This window comes from Dicentrarchus labrax, unplaced genomic scaffold, assembly GCF_905237075.1.
Source record: "Dicentrarchus labrax unplaced genomic scaffold, dlabrax2021, whole genome shotgun sequence".
In the NCBI taxonomy this organism is placed as follows: Eukaryota; Metazoa; Chordata; class Actinopteri; family Moronidae; genus Dicentrarchus; species Dicentrarchus labrax.
In genome coordinates this window covers 15,224,276-15,242,878 of record NW_026136713.1, presented here as the reverse complement: position 1 = coordinate 15,242,878, position 18,603 = coordinate 15,224,276, and the positions used below count along the sequence as shown (strand labels likewise).

Here is an 18,603-nt window from a genome sequence, read left to right as displayed (position 1 = left end):
TAAATGTGATTTGTAGTTACTGGGCTTTGACACAAAACCACAAGTCGAAGGAGTTCACATATTTTCCAAGCTTGTTAAACGAGGCAAACATGCCAGTGGATATGTATGACAATAGCAAAGGCAGATAAAAGTGGTTAGCCCACGCACTAAAAACCTCGTACAACCACATCACATCTCACAAAATATGCACCAGTATCAAAATGATTTACATGAACACAGTTTATTAAACATATTGAAAACACTCATTCAATAATAATTCTTTGTTACTGAGGAACATTGTAATTATGTGCTGCCCAACAGTAATATCATATCTTATTACTAGAACCCTGCCTGTAATACTGTAAGTAGCATCTTACTAGTGTTACGCTTGTTTTCATTTGTTTGCATATCTGTAGGAGCAAAAATGGATGAAACTTTACACTATTTTAAATCTCTTCCAGATTTAAAATATAGCATCACAATAAGGTTTTTATTTGCTGGTACTGATTTTGAAGTTGTTTCTCAAACCAGAAGTCAGACAAAAAATTGAATAGGTGGTCAGTTATATCACGTTGACTCCAGAAATGTGCATCACCAGATAATAGTCAGAGGTAATTTCTAAGCTTCAAATTCAAATGTACAAAAGCCAGCCTGTTAACTGGATGGAGCTCAAGTTCTCTGAGAATGTGCAGACAAGCGCCTTGGCTGGAAACCAGACATGTGGATATTTCATCACCTGCCGGGCTGTGAACAGAACCAGAACCAGCCAAGGCCTTATCACCATTGCTACTCGAAAGAGGACCAGAGGCCACCTGAGCATCAATAATCTGATGCCAGTACAACAATGAAACACAGCTGTTACTTTCTGACTCCATCATTGCTCTGGAGAAAGGGGGTGGGTCCGCAGGCTCTCCACACAGTCCCATTCAGAAGCCAGGAACAGGGCCATTGCTCGTCCTGGTACAATTCTACTTGTGTTGAGTCAACTGCAGACTTTCCAGGCTTACAGGCAAAATATCCACACCCTTCATGAGGACTCGGAGATCTCTCAGCGCCCTGTCAGTTCAGGGAACCCTCTGGTGTGGTACAACCCATGCTGAAAGTTGATAGGGCCATCTAACACCAAAATGACTGAGCATTCATGTTATGTACACCTGCAGCCCCTCCAGGCCTGGAGCCTATGTAGCATAAAACACACAGGAATTGTTGAAAAATGCACACTTGTAAATACCTCACATGTAGTACCCCAAACCGAGAGGAAAAATAGGGATTTTTCTTCTGTAGGGAATGCTAACACCTGACAGGCGATGAGTGTGTTGATCAGGTTGCAGAGGCAGAGCCCATTGGTTAAGTCCGTTAATGGCAGAACAACAAGTGAATGGGGGTTATAATAAATGGGGTTGGAAAGTAGAAGAAATAAATAAAGACATGGGAATTGGCTGAAAAAGTAAACAGCTGAGTTCACGTAAAGGGAGAATATAAATTGACTAGAATTTGTGATCATGGGAACATTTTTTCTTTGTTGTATTGACTTAACGGTCCTAATTGTGGGAAATTCATCAGATTTTTAGAAAGAATGTGGTCCTTTTCATAAATATTTAGGTTTTTACCCTCTGTGTTACTTCTAAATTCAATCAAGGAAAAAAAGAGATTCTGCAGGGTCGAATAATATGTCAGAAACACGATGACTCAGGATATGACCTCTGATTCTTTTACTTTGGACCCAGATAACTGCGCAATGCCTGAACACTAAGGTTTATAGAGGTATTGAAGTCCGGGCATACAATGGTTATTGTATTTATGGCCATGGTATAGAGCAAGAAAGCTCAAAGTCTTTCTTCTGTAGAGGATTATTACACATGTTTCTTTTCTGTGTTCCAAGATGGAGACTGATTGTTGATGATGAGTCACTTATATTCACCGAGCTCAACCCTGACGTCTAGAAATTATGTTTATATACCACTAATTTGTTGTGTGAGTGCCTCACCATAAAAACATTTAATCATGGTTTAGATGGTACATTGTAGGGTAAACAAATTAAATTGATTGTCAGTTAACATTTTGCAGATATGTTAGAGCCCCTCTCCACTAAAAGAACAGGCTTGTGTTTTCTTATTTAACCTTCACTGTGCAGTATGATGTATGTGAAACATTTGACAGAAGGAGACTGTTGTCACCTTCATCTGAAAGTTTATCCTTGCTCACCTTAAAGGTTATACATATTTGATTTAAACCATTATATAGCAGAACATTTCATTAACAACATGTCCTCAATATGTTGATAAAAAGCATGATTCAGGTGGAGTTTAGTTTCTTTAACAACATATTTGCTGTTGCGAATAAGTAGCATATAAACAACATTTTTAGGAGATTTTAAGGTGTTGCCAAGCTGATGTTTTGTCTACGTGTTCAAAAGCGCATTAGCTTTACTGATATTTTAATGCCACTTGTGTTGTTTGCTTTTAGGTCTATTTTTGTGCATCTATCTCTGCTGTTGACCTGCATTTTAACTCTAAGCCCATTGTATTTTAAGCTTGAATTAAGTTTTAAAGCAAAAAAGATATAATCGTCTCAGTGTCCTAGTTTTACTTTAATATCAAATGAAATATACAAACCACACATGTAAAAAGGTTCAGTGGAGTGTGAGGTCACTAATTTAACTATAATGAATAGTTTCCTGGGGCGCCCTGAGTTTTCAGACATTCAGTTTGGACTCCATTTCCTGTTGTTTTATGAGTTGTGAGTCACACTTTTCATCAGGCAAGACAGAGAAAACAATGCCATGGCATGACCCTGCCTTTGAAGAGGCAGCCTCGTTGGACATTTGACATTCCACTGGCAAGGCATCACAGGTCTACTTTTCCACATATCAGCTTGTGCAACTCTGATAGTACAAGTGACCAGACCAAAATAGTCCATTACATTGATTGTGTTGGCCTGCACTACCACCAATTTCACATACTCTTCTTTGATCCGAAATTACACCTGAATGCATCTGAGATATGAAGTTCTACCTTTAATCAGATGTACAGACTAACAGTTCCTGTGGACTGCTCTTTCTCTCTCTCTGTCATACACCACTTCTCTCCATAGATATTTAGCGAGACTGTCAGACTGACTGACAAGAATAAGCTGCAATATTTCACAGAAGGTTGTCCCAGCTTGTGCCTGTTCATATAATCATTTCTGAGACTTCTGAATTCTGATTACTTTCACAGTCACAGATGCACCGTAAGCCAAGTTTTTCCTCAAAATTAAACACGAAGCAAACTTTGAGAAACCCAGCAAGTCGTTTGACAGCACTTACCGCTGTTTTGAGGACTTGTCTGGACTCCTCAAAAACTCTTCAATCCGGCTGGTATGAAAATGATCACATCCGCTACACAGTTAAGTAAATTTTTGGATGGCAACCATAAAACACACTTAACTACTTGATTTTTTATGAAATGCCATATCATAGATATTTTTTTATGTAAATGCTGGACATAATTTTGCAATCTGCAAGTCTATTGAAACACAAGGTATACGTATATGTGGGAGTAAAATACGTAAAGTAAAAATGAGGTTCTGACTATTGTAAAAAAGAAATTAAGAACAAAACTTCAGCTGATTGTGATGGAATTAATAATTCAAACAGGTATTTTTCCAGATAAAATGAAAACAGCGAAGGCCACCTGCTTTATAAAAATGGAGATAAACAAGAGTGTACTAATTTTAGGGCTTTTGCAGTTTTCAAAGATTATTGAAAAGTAATTTGTTTTAAAATCATAACAAATGATTAAGTGAGAACAAACAGATCAACATCAGCCATTCAGTAATGGAAAATTAACAATAGAGGAGAAGAGGTACATAAGGGTATTTATTTGGCTGGTATTAACATAAAGATCTATACTGGGCGCTAAATTTTTCATTTTATACGCTATATATTTATATTAATAATATAAGTATCAAGTATAAGTATTGCAGTTTGTTTTGTTTTCAAATGATACAAATTGTTTTTGAAGTGGAGATGATTCCAAAATACCTTTAAATAATACTGAAAATGAAATTATTAAACTTCAAATATGTCTTGAGGCAAATAAATTATTTGGATATTAAACGAGAGTAAAACCAAATTCATAGTTTTGGGGAATTGAAAATAATATATATGGAGTTAATATAGAAGTGCATTTGAAATAAAAAGTTTGGGTGTAACTAGAGATTATAAACTCTTGGAAATCTCGGAAAATTTATCAAACGAATATATATATATATATATTGAACTTTAAGCCACTTCAAATGTTGTTCTTCTAACTTATTTTACCATATTAGTTAAAAGTTTGGGGCAACATATTCAACTAATATAAATCCACTCTATATACTAAGAAAAGAACGATGCAAATAATAACTGGATGGGACCATATACCAACAAACTGTTTATCAAGTCAAAAGTAATACGACTGACACATTTAGTTGAATTCAAAACCTTACTAGTTATGTTTAGAGCCAAAAATTTATTTTTGCCAGCATTTTTTGAGGGATTGTGGCACCCCAATAGCTCACCTGGTAGAGCTGGTTCCCCATGTACCAAGGCTGAGTCTTTGTTGCAGCGACCTGCTGGGTTTGACTCAGATCTGTGGTCCTTTGCTGTGTGTCATCATCTCTCTTTCCCCCCTTTCCTGTCACTCTTTAGCTGTCTCTATCGATTAAAGACAATAAAAGAGGAAAAAAATATAAATAAAATTGTAAAAAATGTATTATGTTGTGTCAGATTTTTGCTTAGATTTTAGTCACATTTTGTGTTGGAAGTGAAGTGAGGAATCAGTCTTTTTTCATTAGGTTCATTCATCCATTCTTATTTTTTTCTAAAGCCACATGTAATAACACGTGCATATTTTTGTCATGCATGCAAGTATTCTGTCTGTGTATCTGTGCATCCTAATACACAGGAGAACATAAAAGGACAATCCCAGGCTACAGATACAATTACCTCGAAGGTAATGTCAGCCTTGCAGGAGGCTGAAGAAAAGTCATTTAAATGAAGCTGCATTTGTAGAACTGACAGGACATTCATGTTCTCTCTGTCTCTCTGACATCCTTTCATTATCATGACTGTTATGAGGGAAACGGATTTGACGTTGCTATGGTAAGGTTGTAGTACTACCTTGCACATTGCGGGACAGATTAGCCCATTTTTGTCTCAGATTTCTTTGGCTTTGCTTCCCGCTGAAAAAAGCTCACAGGCAGAATGCCAGGATCCCCGAGGAGAGTCCAGGCATTTGCCCTGTTGTCACCATGAGGCCACCAGAACAGGAAGAAACACATTAATTACCGAAAAACTGAAAATACAAAAAGAAGTAAAAGTGACACTTCATGCAGAGCTTGGCACCACGCCTAACACTTAGATAACAGCGAGACCAAAGGTTGAGTTGTTCAAAGCTGCAGCAAGTCCATTTGGCTAACTGAAATCACTGTTACGGGCAGACGCTGAAAATAACACTTTAAGGAAATGATCAGTGAGTCACTGAGTGTACGCACTTTATGCACACACACGAACGCAGACAACAGTCACTGACCTCATGAGACAGTCTGATAAAGTTATCAGACAGAAACAACATCTTGTGCATGAACCAGCTCCTTTTTATATTACTGTACCACCCACAGATTGAGGCAGAAAAAGGCTAAAGCTCTATCCCACACACCGTGGGCTCTTGGAAATGGAAAACTATCCTCCCTGGGAATAAAGAAGGACATTCAGAGTTGAAATAAAATGGCCCTGTGTGAGCCACTGAAACTAATCCTGTACTTTTTAATACCACCAGTCTTATCAAACTGTACTTCCAATTATTGCTACCTGCCATTAAAATTCCCCTAAAATATCAAACTCATGCACACTATCATTATTATAATTAACACAAGTATAAGGGGGGAAGGTTACTAAGAACTTTGTCTGTGTCCCGATCCCTCCTCCCCATTTCAAAAATACCAATTAGTATTTGTAGTATTTTATAAGATATCAGTCATAGGATAATGAATACATCTTCCTTATGTCTTTACAACAAAGCTGTCAATGTGCACTCCCTCATAATAATATCTTGCTTCTCAATGCACAATAGTAAAATCAATCCTCTAAACATTTTCTGGTGTAACTGTATTCTTCAATTGATTGTTCCCTTCCTGCTTGCTTGTCTATTGAGAAAATTATCAGCCTGGCACAAAAAGGAAAAAAACACTCTTTGTTACAAACAAAGAGCCTCTTTGTAAAGTCAGACCATCAGGTCTTTTGATAGACACTTTGATCACATTGATCTTTTTCAAGCTTGATCCCTCCCCTTACTTGACAACAGTATTTTCTCCTTTAACAAGTTTTTGGTGCACAGTTGTGCCAGAACTTAAACAAAGTTACTTTTCTCCAGCGTTAGAAGACAAACTTTGTAGGCAGTCTGGGAAAAGGTGATATAATGCCTGAGAAAATCCCTCCACCTACCATTTCTCTTCAGCAGGCTACCCCTCACTGACCCTGTTCTTCTGAGAGAGGACGATAAACAGGGTGGCACCAGCCTATATTCTCCTGAGAGAGGATGATAGAGACTATGGGATGCTGGTTTCATTAATAACTTTTCATCTGCAACCAAAGTCTTGCATTAAAACTTACTGAACCCAGTGAACCCATTTATTTACTCTGGTTTTAGTATTTGTTCCCCTCTGCTTGAGTTCTACTAAGAGATCTTAGACATACTTAGATCTTAGACTAACATCTTAGAGTCAAGAGTTATTGATCGTAATGTGAATGTATGCATCTTTGATAATCAAGATAATTCATTTGTTTATTAACAAAAAACAAAAAAGTACGATCTTTCATCTGTTTAATGGAGAGGTCAAATATACAGTGTGAGAAAAGACACAGGGCCATTTAATAGAGTTGCTGTCAAAGCTCTCACAATGAAGGACACAGAGGTGATACTGTATAATTGGCAAATATTCAATGTGACAGGCGGAAATTGAGTTTTAACCCTCTTGTTTGCTTGTGGCCTTTTGTTAATTTGTGCATGTAGGAGATATGAGGAGGTCCTTGAGACAGAGAATTTTCTTTCAACCTACAATATAACTCAAGCGCCATCACAATGATTAGAGAATTTATTGAGCTTGGCTCTAGGGATGGGTCTGGATTATTTTGGTCCAGACTACTTGAACAATTTTTGGATGAATTGCCTTGAAATTTCCTCCAATTTTGTATGGTCATAAATACTTGCAGAACTCCTAACATTCAAAAAACCTGCAACTGTACTTTGTGTTTAATGCAAATTAGCATATGTAATCTGTTCTCTGTGTAATCCAGTTTTTGGTTCTTTGGTTCTTAGTTGTTTCTTTTATATAGTTTAGGTGAGAGGAGCTCTTGGTCCTACAGCCCCATGCATGCCGTAAAACTAATTATCTGGTTACAGTGTTCTCTTTACATGTTGCTGGTCACAATTGGTTGAGCCAGCATTTTTATTTCGTGGCTGTAACGGTGCTAATCTGTTAGCATTGTAATGGGGAAGTAGACAACTGTCTGAGTCAGCAGTGAGGGGAGTTCCATGGATAAAAGGTAGGGCCCACTGATTTTCAGTTCAGTTTAAAAACAGTTTGTTAGCATGCTTATGTTAGCATATTGCTCAAAAGTCAGCTGTACCTTAATTCGCCTCACAGAGCCACGAAGATGGCTGCATACCTTTAGTCCTGTTTTATGATGAGCAGGAATCAGAAATAATGGCGAAAAAAAATTCTCAAGATTAATTGAGTTCATTGTGAATAACTTATTCGTATTGAAAGAGTTAAAAACAAATAAATGAAGACAAACTTCTGCTGAAGAGGAATGAACAGGAATCAGCCCTGTCCAGTCTCCTCTGTTCTCGGTCTAGTTCACAATGCTGGAAATTCCTCGCTTGACAGTTTGACTTTACTGTTATTAACACAGTAAATCCCGTCTTGTATTAATGGGTGTTTCTCTGCTAAGAGGAATGTTAAGAGCTGGAACTACAGTACAATATTTGACATTCCCAGTCAGAGAAAGTTGAATCTGTGAATCTGTAAACAAATTCAGTCTCTCGTTTTCCCACAAATGTTTGAGGGGATTCCAAGGAGAATTTGCATAAACACAGACACACACATACACCAACCAAGCCTCAAGAAAGCTCCCAAAACAAAATAAATGCCACAGGGGTCTGTCCATACTGAAAAACAGATCTGTTGTTGCTCAGAATCACAAAGGGCAGGCTGTGGATCAGGACGCAGAATCCACCTCTTTATATGACTTGACCTTTTTGTACCACTATCCACTCCTTTCCTTATCTCTTCTCCTCTCTCTCTCTCTCTCTCTCTCTCTCTCTCTCTCTCTCTCTCTCTCTCTCTCTCTCTACCATGCACTCACACACATTACATCATTATTGTCTTTTCTTTTTTCCTTTTGTTTCCCTACTTTCCAACCCTCACTACTTTTCCATCCCTTGCACAGATGAGATCATTGCACTGATTTCATTCCAGCTGTTACGGTTTGTGGGCATCTGGGAGACATTCCAGTGCAGAGCCACAGATCACAGGCCCATGCAGAACCTCTTGCCCAGCCGTGTAATTCTCAACAGCTGCAGAACATCAAGTTATGACACTTGAGCAAGGACACCAGCCATTCTCAATTAAATCGGAATCTGTACTAAGCAAAAGCACACAGTACGTGTGATGTAATTAGATTGTGCTGACTGCATAACTGATCAGACCACAAGGATTTTATAAGTGGAATTTATGAACTAATACTTTAACTAGTTGGACAACCCTCATCTTACCGCTATGAAGTCCTACATGTAGAGACACCTGTAACCCTCTGGGGACATCTAGTGGTCAGACATAAATTCTACACAGACGATACTCCAGAAAAATCTTCACATAATAATTTAATCCTTTTGTTTTGTTCAGACTAGCTTTACTTACTCATTGTCTGGGGCCTCATGTGTAAAAATAATAATCGCAAAAATATATATATTTTCTTTTCACCTTAATAAACCCAATGTATAGAAATAGTATTGATGTGACCCCAAACATAACTTATTTTCAGTAAAGGATTTCTGAAATATGTTATCAGTTAAAAATCATGTTTATAAGTAATTCTCATTAAATTAGGAAAAGTGATGAAGTATAAATCTAATGAGCTGTTAAAGAGGCCCCCATGCTCTCCATTTTGTGAGAGTGAAATAAAATAAAAACCTGGACTTTAGACAAAAAACAAAAACTAACTGAAATTTCTTTCTGTTTCAGTTTCTGCCTTTTAACAGGCAGTTTTTCCTTGCCCCCGTCAGTGCTTGCTCATGGTGGTACTGTTGGGTCTCTGTAAATGTTATAAGGAGTTCGGTCTAGACCTGCTCTATTTGAAAAGTGTCTACACAAATAAAATTGAATTGAATTGAATTGAATTGAAATGATATGTTCTTGTGTACCTACAAAACATATCAAATAAAAATATACAAGAATATATCTTTAGTTTTAGTCTTTGTCAGTTTGGTCGGATTTGTCAACACAACAAGCAGGAGGAGACATTAGTGCATAATGTTTATTGAGGACGTCCACATGTGTGCGAGTCAACTGCCTTGAACTTCTTCAATCTGACAAAATACCCCCCATATTATAATAAAAGCTAAACTAAAACTAAAAATGTTTAAACAATAAAAACTAAACTGAAAGAGGCAAACCCACTCTGGAAAGTCACTGAAGCTAAACTGAATTCAAAACGAAAATTAAAAATTAATGAAAAATACAAAACTCTAATAATTCTGTCATAGCGTCAGTCTTTACAGATTACAAATAAGTGTTTATAAGGCTGTTGGAAATGAGTATTCTCCTTTAATACTTTACGAAAGAAAAAGAGAAGCTACACGGAGTACCATAAAACTTAAATGAATCTCCCAGGCTTTTATTTGCTTCAATCACTGAACTCAACCTGCCTATATTTGGAACAGGAGTCCATATGGCACAGGCTTTCAGTTCTTTTTGCACAAAAACTCTTGCTCAGCAAATATGGGAAAGTATTTAAGTGCCTTAATGGGAATCCTATATTTGTTCATATATGCTGACTGGTGCAGGCTTCACACACAAAACCCAAGATCATCCTGTGCAAGATTATTACTAATTTAATTTATTACTTACTTAACTCAAGGATTGAGTTCCCCCACAAGGAAGGTTTTTCTACCTCGGTCAACATACTTCAAGAGTTCTGTGTGCCCGAAACACACATGTAATTTGTAATCTTGCAACAAAAGGAAACAGGAGACAGATACAAACCACAAAAAGTTCATGTTCTGCCCCTACTCTTACCAGCAGAGGGAAACCAACCAACCACAAACATATAAATCATGAGACTAACAGTTTTGTCATTGTATGTTTATGCTACTTCCTGACAACACACACACACACACTATACAGGAGGCTACCATTGATCATTGTCCATAAAAATATTTTGTGGTATTCACACCTCAATCATTTGATGAATAGATTCTGGGCATGCTGACTTATATTTACAGTATTCCAAGGTCACAGATATGCTGAGTCTAAACAAATTAGAATGAATAGACAATACACAGGAAAGTACAGAGAGATATAAGAATCAGAATCAGAATCAGAATCAGAAATACTTTAATAATCCCAGGGGGAAATTACTAATAGAAAGTCCTTGTCGATTTCTACCACTCAAAACCTGATTCAGTCCTTAGGGAACTCTGGGTAACTCAAAATGGTTTCAGTCAACCTTCTCAATACATAATTATAGAATGACTAAAAGAAGGTAATCCTTTTAAAGCTAATAAAGTGACATTTGTGACGAAACATTTTTTTTCAGTTTTTATCAACCTGCCTGTCACTATGTCTTTCAATAATTATCTTATATAGTTTATCTGTGTATGTATTATGTTACTTTAATTAACGACTTTTGCAATTTGTGTGAGAAATACATGTTCAGGTGTGGTACCGCTCTTGTCCTCACATTTAAAGGACCAGTCCTTGAGAAACCCAGTTCTTTGTCTGTTTACCTATTTGGGCCATGTCCCATCTTCTGACCTGCTCATGTTTCTTTTCATTATTCATATCTCAGCCGCATTGCCCCATTTGTTGTCCATTTTATTATTATCCCAGGCTTCTTTACTTTCTGCCCTTCCCACGTTTCACTTTGAGGATGATGGTGAGCGGTAAATGGATTGGCCAACCGGTTTTAATGATAACACATGAATGGCATGCAGACTAACATGTCTTTGTGACATCATTGTGATACCACAAGGATAAATCACATGCTATTATAGAATGTTATAATACATGTAGTTACTTGATCTAAGTAAATATTGCAGAAGAGGGTTCCTTAGATGTCTGGTATTTTGATCCTGTAGCTATTAAAATCCCAGGAAATAAAAAATTAAACAAAATGTGAGAACTGAAACAGAAATTAAATACCAATGAGGAATTGTGTAAATAACGTGATGCTACACCATGTATAGCTTCACAACTTTGTTAGGTATTGCAACACTCTTTCTTTGACAAACAAATGGCAGAAGTGGCTCTCATAACACCCTGATGTCTCCATATCAGCACCATTAATTGGTAAAACACATATGAGGGTACACACACAACCGAATACAACGGGGGGATATATAATAAAAATACCATATTTTGTGATCTCCAGTGTTGTTATGTTCGCGGAAAGCAGTGTACTCAAAGCCTCAAAGCACCTGTAGCCCTATTGTATGTACCGTAAGATAATTATTAACATTAAATAAGGAAGCAAATATTATAATGTTGTTATATTGTAACATCCATGAAGGACAGACAAACCATAATACTTCTTCATATAGCCTATGGAGGATAATGTTTACTATCTTAATTTCATAGTTTGTTCTGTAATTTGGTTTTTAATTGTCATATAATCACAAGATAATGAAAATACTAGGCTGCAATCTAGTGCCCTGACCTATAGCCTATACACTGTCACAGTCAGGAGCAGTACTTTGACATTTTAGTCTCATATGTCAGAATGACTAATTATTAAGAGGGTGTAGTTTCTCTCTTACACGTATAGTTTAAACAACAGTGTGACAGTGAAGTAATGTGATTCAAAAATGTGCCGCCGGTGAAAAGTTTAATGCCTTCAGTTAACATTTGTCGGCCTTTTATTCTGAAGGATCTGGGCTGGAAGATGGGCACGAGCAATTAAACGACCACTGGATTTCTCGGAAAAACGCCCAAACTTTTAAAGTTTTTGCCAGAGAAGTGAAAGAAGGTCTGTATTATTTTGAGAATTATCTCCAATTGCCCCCCCCCCAAAAAAAAAAAAATAAATAAATTATTAGCCTATTGTTATTATTATTATTATTATTGGCTATGTGATCTCCTGCACGTAACATAACATCAGTGCAGTATAGGCTACGTGTGTCTTTCATTAGGTGGTTACAGCATTGCAGTTTTCGTAAAATAAAATAAAATGTAACACTGACATAATGCTCTCATGAGATTTTCCCCTCATTACAGGATTGCCCAGTGTAACCCAATGTGGGACAGTTCAAAAAAGGCTCTGAGACATTTCGGAAGGCTTGGCATTAAACAGGTAATAAAAGCTCCTGACCAAAATGAAAATGAAATAGGAAACCACTCAGCCTGAAAACAGGCTAAACAAAACTGGTACAACAAACAACGTTAATATTACAGGGTACAGATAAGGCAATGAAACCCTTACACTTAGGTAAACCACTTAAGGCACATTAAGTGGAAGTGGGTATAAGGTGTCTGAGTACCTCCGCTCATGTGGACGCCTGGTTGGAAAGCGAAGTTCGTCTGGACTTTTCCACTGTAGGCGATGTGGGGGAATTTGTCCCTAAATGTCAGTGGGCCGATGTCACTCACATAAAGCTCGCCCTCAGTCGCAATAGTCGCCATTCGTTCTGGAGATTGGTGTCAAGGTAAGATGGCTTTTGATTGATTTGTTGAACTTGTTTATAAATAGACAATATGCGAGATTAAACGAGGAAATGAACAATGTGTAGCTGCAGTATAGTATATGCAGCGGATAAACTGTGTGCGATTAATACCCATACATGGTTCAGTCCAAGTATTAGGAATTAAAGGGTTTTTATTGCTGATTAGTATATTTTGCGTTTGTGTTTGAGGTGGTGCTGATGAAAGTTAATGATAAAGTTGGTGTGTTTTAACTTTGCATGGATGAAAACATAGCTAGTGCTTCTTTATTAAGTCTGTTCAAAGGCAGTGATTTTAAAATGACTCTTAATTTTGACTATATTGATGCAAACTGATGCATGATTTACAATTATTGAGATCATTTCCACGTTTTTGTATTGTATTGTATTGTCTATGGACTTAAATTAGTGCATTGCCTAATTATGAAAGCAGTTTTGTGTTATTAACTCAAGATGTAATGTTTCTGGGTATGTGCATTTAAGAGTCATAACTGTACTGATTTTGTTTATTTGTTATTTCCCATCTGCTCTTTTTTTTTCTCTCACTTTTATTTCCTTATTTTCACTTTATTACCTCATCACTTCCTCTCTGTTGTTATTCAGATGAAGTTATATATTTTCACCATCATCTGTGCGCTTTTACCATTCAGTCACCAAAACCCTAGGAGCCACTGGACTCTGCTGCCCCACAGTATGTTTGATCTCAATGAAAACACACTACTGATTCCAAGTTCAAATCATTCTTCCTTAACATCACTTTCAATTAATTTGTTGTCCTCTTGTTAGCTTTGGTTGTGGAGGTGGATGGCTCTATGGGCCAGCAGCCCCTGAGCTGCCTGGAGTCACCAGAGGAGCTGGCGAGAAGAGTCAACAAGAGCGAGGATATATTTTGGATGAAGAATGGAAAGAAGGAGCCACAGAGAGGAAACACATATCTGGTGCAGCTGGAGGAAAGCTTAGGAGGGGGCAACTACACCTGCCACAACAAGGAAGGATCACTCCTCAATCACACTGTGGTTCTGATCCAAGAGGAGGATCATAGGAAGATTCTTGTGAAAACTGACCAAGGTATGGTGTCATTTAAGATATTGCACTGTCACTCTTACACAGCAGTTAGAACGGGGGAAGTACAAAACAAATCCAAGTATTTCAACTGATTTTTTGTTGTTTGTGTTCCCATCTCTGCATGTTTGTGTGTCTTTTCTCATCAGAAGACTATTTGAAGTGTTCTACTCGAAATTACAACGGAGAGTTCCACTGCTCTTGGACCTGGCACAGCAGTCGTGTTGGCAAAGTAGCATTTATCAAAGCTCGACGGTAAGCTCACAAACTGCTGAAATGTTTTCTGTTTTGCTCTCCAATAATAACACAGACGCATTCAGACTCATGTCAGAGCTGAGACTACACAGTGACACCCATAAATACCTCCTTATGAAAGGAAACTTAGCTTAGTCCTTTTTTTTAATGTAATTTAGGGATCAAGGTCATGTCTCGGGATCAGATATCATGTAAAAATAATACAGCTGCATTTTCAGGAGCTACTCCTTCATTTATTTGTCCATGAGAAGTTGTTACGGCTTCTTGGCGTGAAATCAAAACCCCAAACTACAAAGTCAGTGTGTCTGCTGAATAAAAAGACATATTTTTTGCTATTTATTGCAGTTTTTCTGACGAAGGAGTCACCCAGTGTTCTGTGGATACCAGCAGTCAGCGTTGGGCGTGCTCTACAGGTGAGAGTAACTTCAGCTGCTCAGTGGACGACAACGGACACAGTATCTTGTGCGTGGACGAGCAACACTGCCCCTACGCCGAGGAGAATCAGAAGATTCACATCACTGTCTACTTGAGAACTAAGTACTACCTGGTAGAGAACTACTCCAGGCGCTTTTACCTGTCAGAAATAGGTCAGACATCTCAGAGGCCGGGATACTTTTATTTATTTTACTACACATAACGCAGTGTTCACTCATTCATCTCTTTATCTGTCTTTTGCTTTCACCTTCGATAGTGAAACCTGACAAGGTGAGGATCAGTAAAGTCAACAATACGATGATAGAGTGGAGTTACCCAAGCTCCTGGAGCAGTCCCTTCTCCTACTTCCCCCTCATTTTTCAGATTGCACAGCTCAAGGGGAGATGCAAAAGGTGTGAAAACCCATGCTCAAATGCCACAAAGGTAAAAGGACCATACTGAGTGTAAATGTGAAGATAAATGTTGTATAACTTAAGTGATGTAATGTCTTCTATTTTTATATCTCAGACATTGACAGTGCACTCTCCAGACATTTGTCAGTTTGAAGTCAAGAACAAAGCTAAGGCCATCTGTATCCGAGCTAAGGATGCTCTCTGTAACTCACAGTGGAGTGAGTGGAGCCACTTCAGGTCAGTGCTTCTCAGTGGTATAAAGTGGGAGATTTCCCCTATAACGCTTGCCAGATATCCTCAGTGGTTTCCTACTCTTTTCCGGTCACCTGACTCTCCTTTCGCCTGCAAACCAAACTTTGTATATTTTCTCAGTAGCTTTAATTCAGATTGTCCATTGTTTCCTCATAGCCTTACTGATCCAATTGTACCTTTTCCACTTGGTCTTTTTTGCTTCTTTGAAATGACTCTGCTTCATGTAACAAGTTTTGATGGTCAAAGTCTAAATTCTAAAAAAAAAACCTTCTTATATTACTGATTTTGCACTAATATACAGCATCAAGCTAGATCTCAAGAACCCAGCTGTGTAGAAAAGGTTGCAACTTATTTTGAATAGTGCTAGATGAATACATTCTGCTTGCTTGTTTTGAAAATAATTGGAAAATAAGAATGAATTCAGACTAATTTTCTTATTATTTGTATTCCAGTACAGATTGAAGAAAGGCAAGAAGAACAAAAACAACAAACAGCAGTAACATGTTTTTATAATGCTTTTCTATATTTGTATTTATCTTATCTTATATCATGGTGTGTGTAATATGTGCTATGTGCTAAACTATGCTTAATGATAACTGAAAAAATAAAAGTTTTATTTTGTTTCACTTACAATTAAGAGCTTCATCCTTTCCGCATCCATAATTAGAAGAAGAGTTTCTTTTTAAAAATTGAACAGGAATATTGTCAAAGTCTCTCAAGTTTTTATGGAAACTTTGTACAAAATTTTCTATAGTTCCACATTTCTGTACTGCCTTCAACACAGCCTGTAATATACACTCAACTTACCTTGTACCTTTAGAAGGGAACGGAAACCTCAATAGTTGTTTCTATTTGACCAACAAACAAAAGGTTTAAATGACATCAGCTGCTCAAAGTTTCTTGGCTTTTCCCTAACCTGTTAGGTGAGAGTGTGGTATTTTGGTAGAAACTCTCCTCCTCACGGTGCAACAAATCACAGAATGGTCGTTTAGCTTTGAGCTAGTTGTCGCCTGTTCTCTAGAAGAAGATACTGCATGCATGGTATTTCCTCTGTTACAAGCCAAAAGACACATGTTGTTTTTTATGTTGTGTTTTCTTCCCATCTCTGTCTCTCTGTCCTTCTCTTTGGTGCAATGGCAGATACATCTGCCAAATCAAAATCTTTCCAGATCACTCTGCATCTGCTTTACATCATTAGGGTAGTGAACAACCACATTATTACACTGGATCAGCTGACAAACCACATAACTCAAAAAATCTAAAAATTATAGCCTGTAAACTGATGTAAATGAGGTAATGGAATATACATAACAGTAATATGAAAACTAAGCTCTCAGACAAGCTTCCTCAATATTCGTATGACGGGACTCTCACAGTATATTAGTAGTTGTATTTATCAGTGCATTTACCTCTAACTGTGACAGAGGGTGATGCATTTGACATTTGCTATTAGTTAACACCAGTCTCTGCTGGCATCTTCATGCTAGTAACATTTTCCTCTGAGAGCAGAGGAAGTGCTTGTGTTAGTCAGAGAGTCCTCTGCTTGTGACCACTGCATCATAGTGAAGAGAACTAGGTGAGGGGCTTACGACTCCCTAAAATGAAGCGGTTTCTGGTCCCCCATCACATGTTATGGCCTTATAGTGGATTTAAATTGTGAGCAGTTGAACCAACAAGGGATTTTGTTAGTAATTTTGATTACAAAAATAAGAGATGCAAAAACATGTAAATATACAGAAGTTTTTATGAAACAAAGAAATTATTGTAATAAAAGTATATTCTCAGATTGTATATTGAATATTACAAGAAAAAATTTAGAAGATATTGTGTGTAACAGCAATATTGTTTTTCACTGTTATTCCCCTCATCATCCATCAGTTTGTGACCCTTCATATTTCTCCAGTGGGGAATAATAAGTGCAAATGTTTGGTAATTTAACTCGGTTTTATCCAACTTTATACTATTCTACTACATATCAGAGGGAAATATTGTACATTTTTATCTACTATATCTATTTGACAGCAAAAGCTCTGAATTAATGCTCAGAATAATAAAAACATATGATCAGTTTATTAAATATGCATTTCTATAGATGAGCTTACCCAACAGCATACGTTTTATGCTTTTTACATAATGAGTACTTACTTTTGATACTTTAAGTACATTTAACCTCCAATGCTTATGTACTTTTACGTGAATGGCTTTTGAACGTGAGAACTTTCAATGTAGTGTTGCCACCTTTACTTAAGTAAAAAAAAGTCTCAGTACTTCTTCCATTACTGCATGGAAGACTTCTGGTCTAATGAGTACACACGTGATGGAGGATTAACACTGATACTGACTAAATTCAACCAAAAACGAGGAGTAAAAACAACTGATTGCTACTCTGTCCTACAACACTTGAAAGCATCACACATCAGTGGCCTGTAAGATGCCAGTAAACCAGGGCACGTTGTGAGGCAATCAAACTAGGACAAACTGCATGCTGTCTTATTTTTGTAAAATCTATTTAATCATAGATTTATACCCTATTATATAATTCAGTGGATAAAGTAAATGTCCCAAATGTAGTCTATGACATATAAGAGCTGTGGAAAGAAACATTTAGTTAAATACAGTATTATTTTAGGGTAACTAAGCCTCTTTCAGAGATAAAAAGGAGATTCCAGTGCAGTATATTGGCGAAGTGGACCAAAATAAATTTATTATTGAAATTCCACATCACATGTTAGAAAAACCCAAACATAGCTGGTATGATAATAATGGTAAGCCACTATTTGCAGCCCGTAACTTGGTCAGGAGTTTGTGGTAAACCGTCTCTTCACTTCCCTGTCATAAAAAGCAGAAGAGGTAAAGTGATGTAAGCACTTTCAGGGGACGACATACCATACGTATAAAACATGATACCCATGACCTTTGATTTTTTTATTTTTTTATTTTTTTGCTTTACACAGGGCACTTTTTGTTCTTCAATTTCCCCCTCTATAAAAAAGTCAATGAGCAATGTGGCCTACTGATACTGTAATTCATGCTGTGTGGCACTGGTGAAAGGGACATTTTACATCTTATACATATTTCAGTATGTCCATAAATCTTCTTGTTCAATTTACAGATTATGCAGTTGATCAATGTAAGGTCATTTGTATTATATTGAGTTCTTGTATTTAAAAAGTATTAATATTTTCATTAAATTATCAATCAATCTGCTAATTGATTAAACTATTTCTCTATATTGTCTTAAAATAGTGATCAGTAATCAGTTAATTGAA

General features: G+C 37.1%; 1 protein-coding gene and 1 long non-coding RNA gene across 4 annotated transcripts; one reads left to right on the top strand and one right to left on the bottom strand.

Moving 5' to 3' along the window:
* Positions 1 to 298: 298 nt before the first annotated feature.
* Positions 299 to 5,358, bottom strand: LOC127374787 (uncharacterized). The gene is made up of 3 exons (XR_007887269.1): positions 5,123 to 5,358; positions 4,522 to 4,657; positions 299 to 1,157 (listed from the first exon to the last, which is right to left on the bottom strand). It is a non-coding gene; the product is annotated as an uncharacterized LOC127374787 (long non-coding RNA).
* A 7,315-nt stretch (positions 5,359 to 12,673) lies between these two features.
* On the top strand, positions 12,674 to 15,967 carry il12ba (interleukin 12Ba). Of its 3 annotated transcripts, none has more exons than XM_051420935.1 (8): positions 12,674 to 12,923; positions 13,542 to 13,629; positions 13,725 to 14,006; positions 14,153 to 14,255; positions 14,601 to 14,842; positions 14,947 to 15,113; positions 15,198 to 15,319; positions 15,792 to 15,967. In XM_051420935.1, exons 2-8 carry the CDS (start codon positions 13,542 to 13,544, stop codon positions 15,832 to 15,834), a joined length of 1,047 nt encoding a protein of 348 aa, XP_051276895.1. In that variant the 5' UTR covers positions 12,674 to 12,923; the 3' UTR covers positions 15,835 to 15,967. The 3 variants fall into 3 exon arrangements, with proteins under 3 accessions (XP_051276895.1, XP_051276896.1, XP_051276894.1); XM_051420936.1 differs by having other exon boundaries at positions 12,678 to 12,923; positions 14,150 to 14,255; positions 15,787 to 15,967; XM_051420934.1 differs by having other exon boundaries at positions 12,681 to 12,923; positions 14,150 to 14,255.
* Positions 15,968 to 18,603: the final 2,636 nt, after the last annotated feature.

Bases quoted from the DNA above. Each gene is read 5' to 3' on its own strand.
- il12ba (XM_051420934.1), top strand. From the start codon at position 13,542: ATGAAGTTATATATTTTCACCATCATCTGTGCGCTTTTACCATTCAGT. The intron at 14,256-14,600 runs GTAAGCTCACAA...TATTTATTGCAG, and splicing joins GCATTTATCAAAGCTCGACG to TTTTTCTGACGAAGGAGTCA. The intron at 15,320-15,791 runs GTCAGTGCTTCT...ATTCCAGTACAG, and splicing joins AGTGAGTGGAGCCACTTCAG to ATTGAAGAAAGGCAAGAAGA.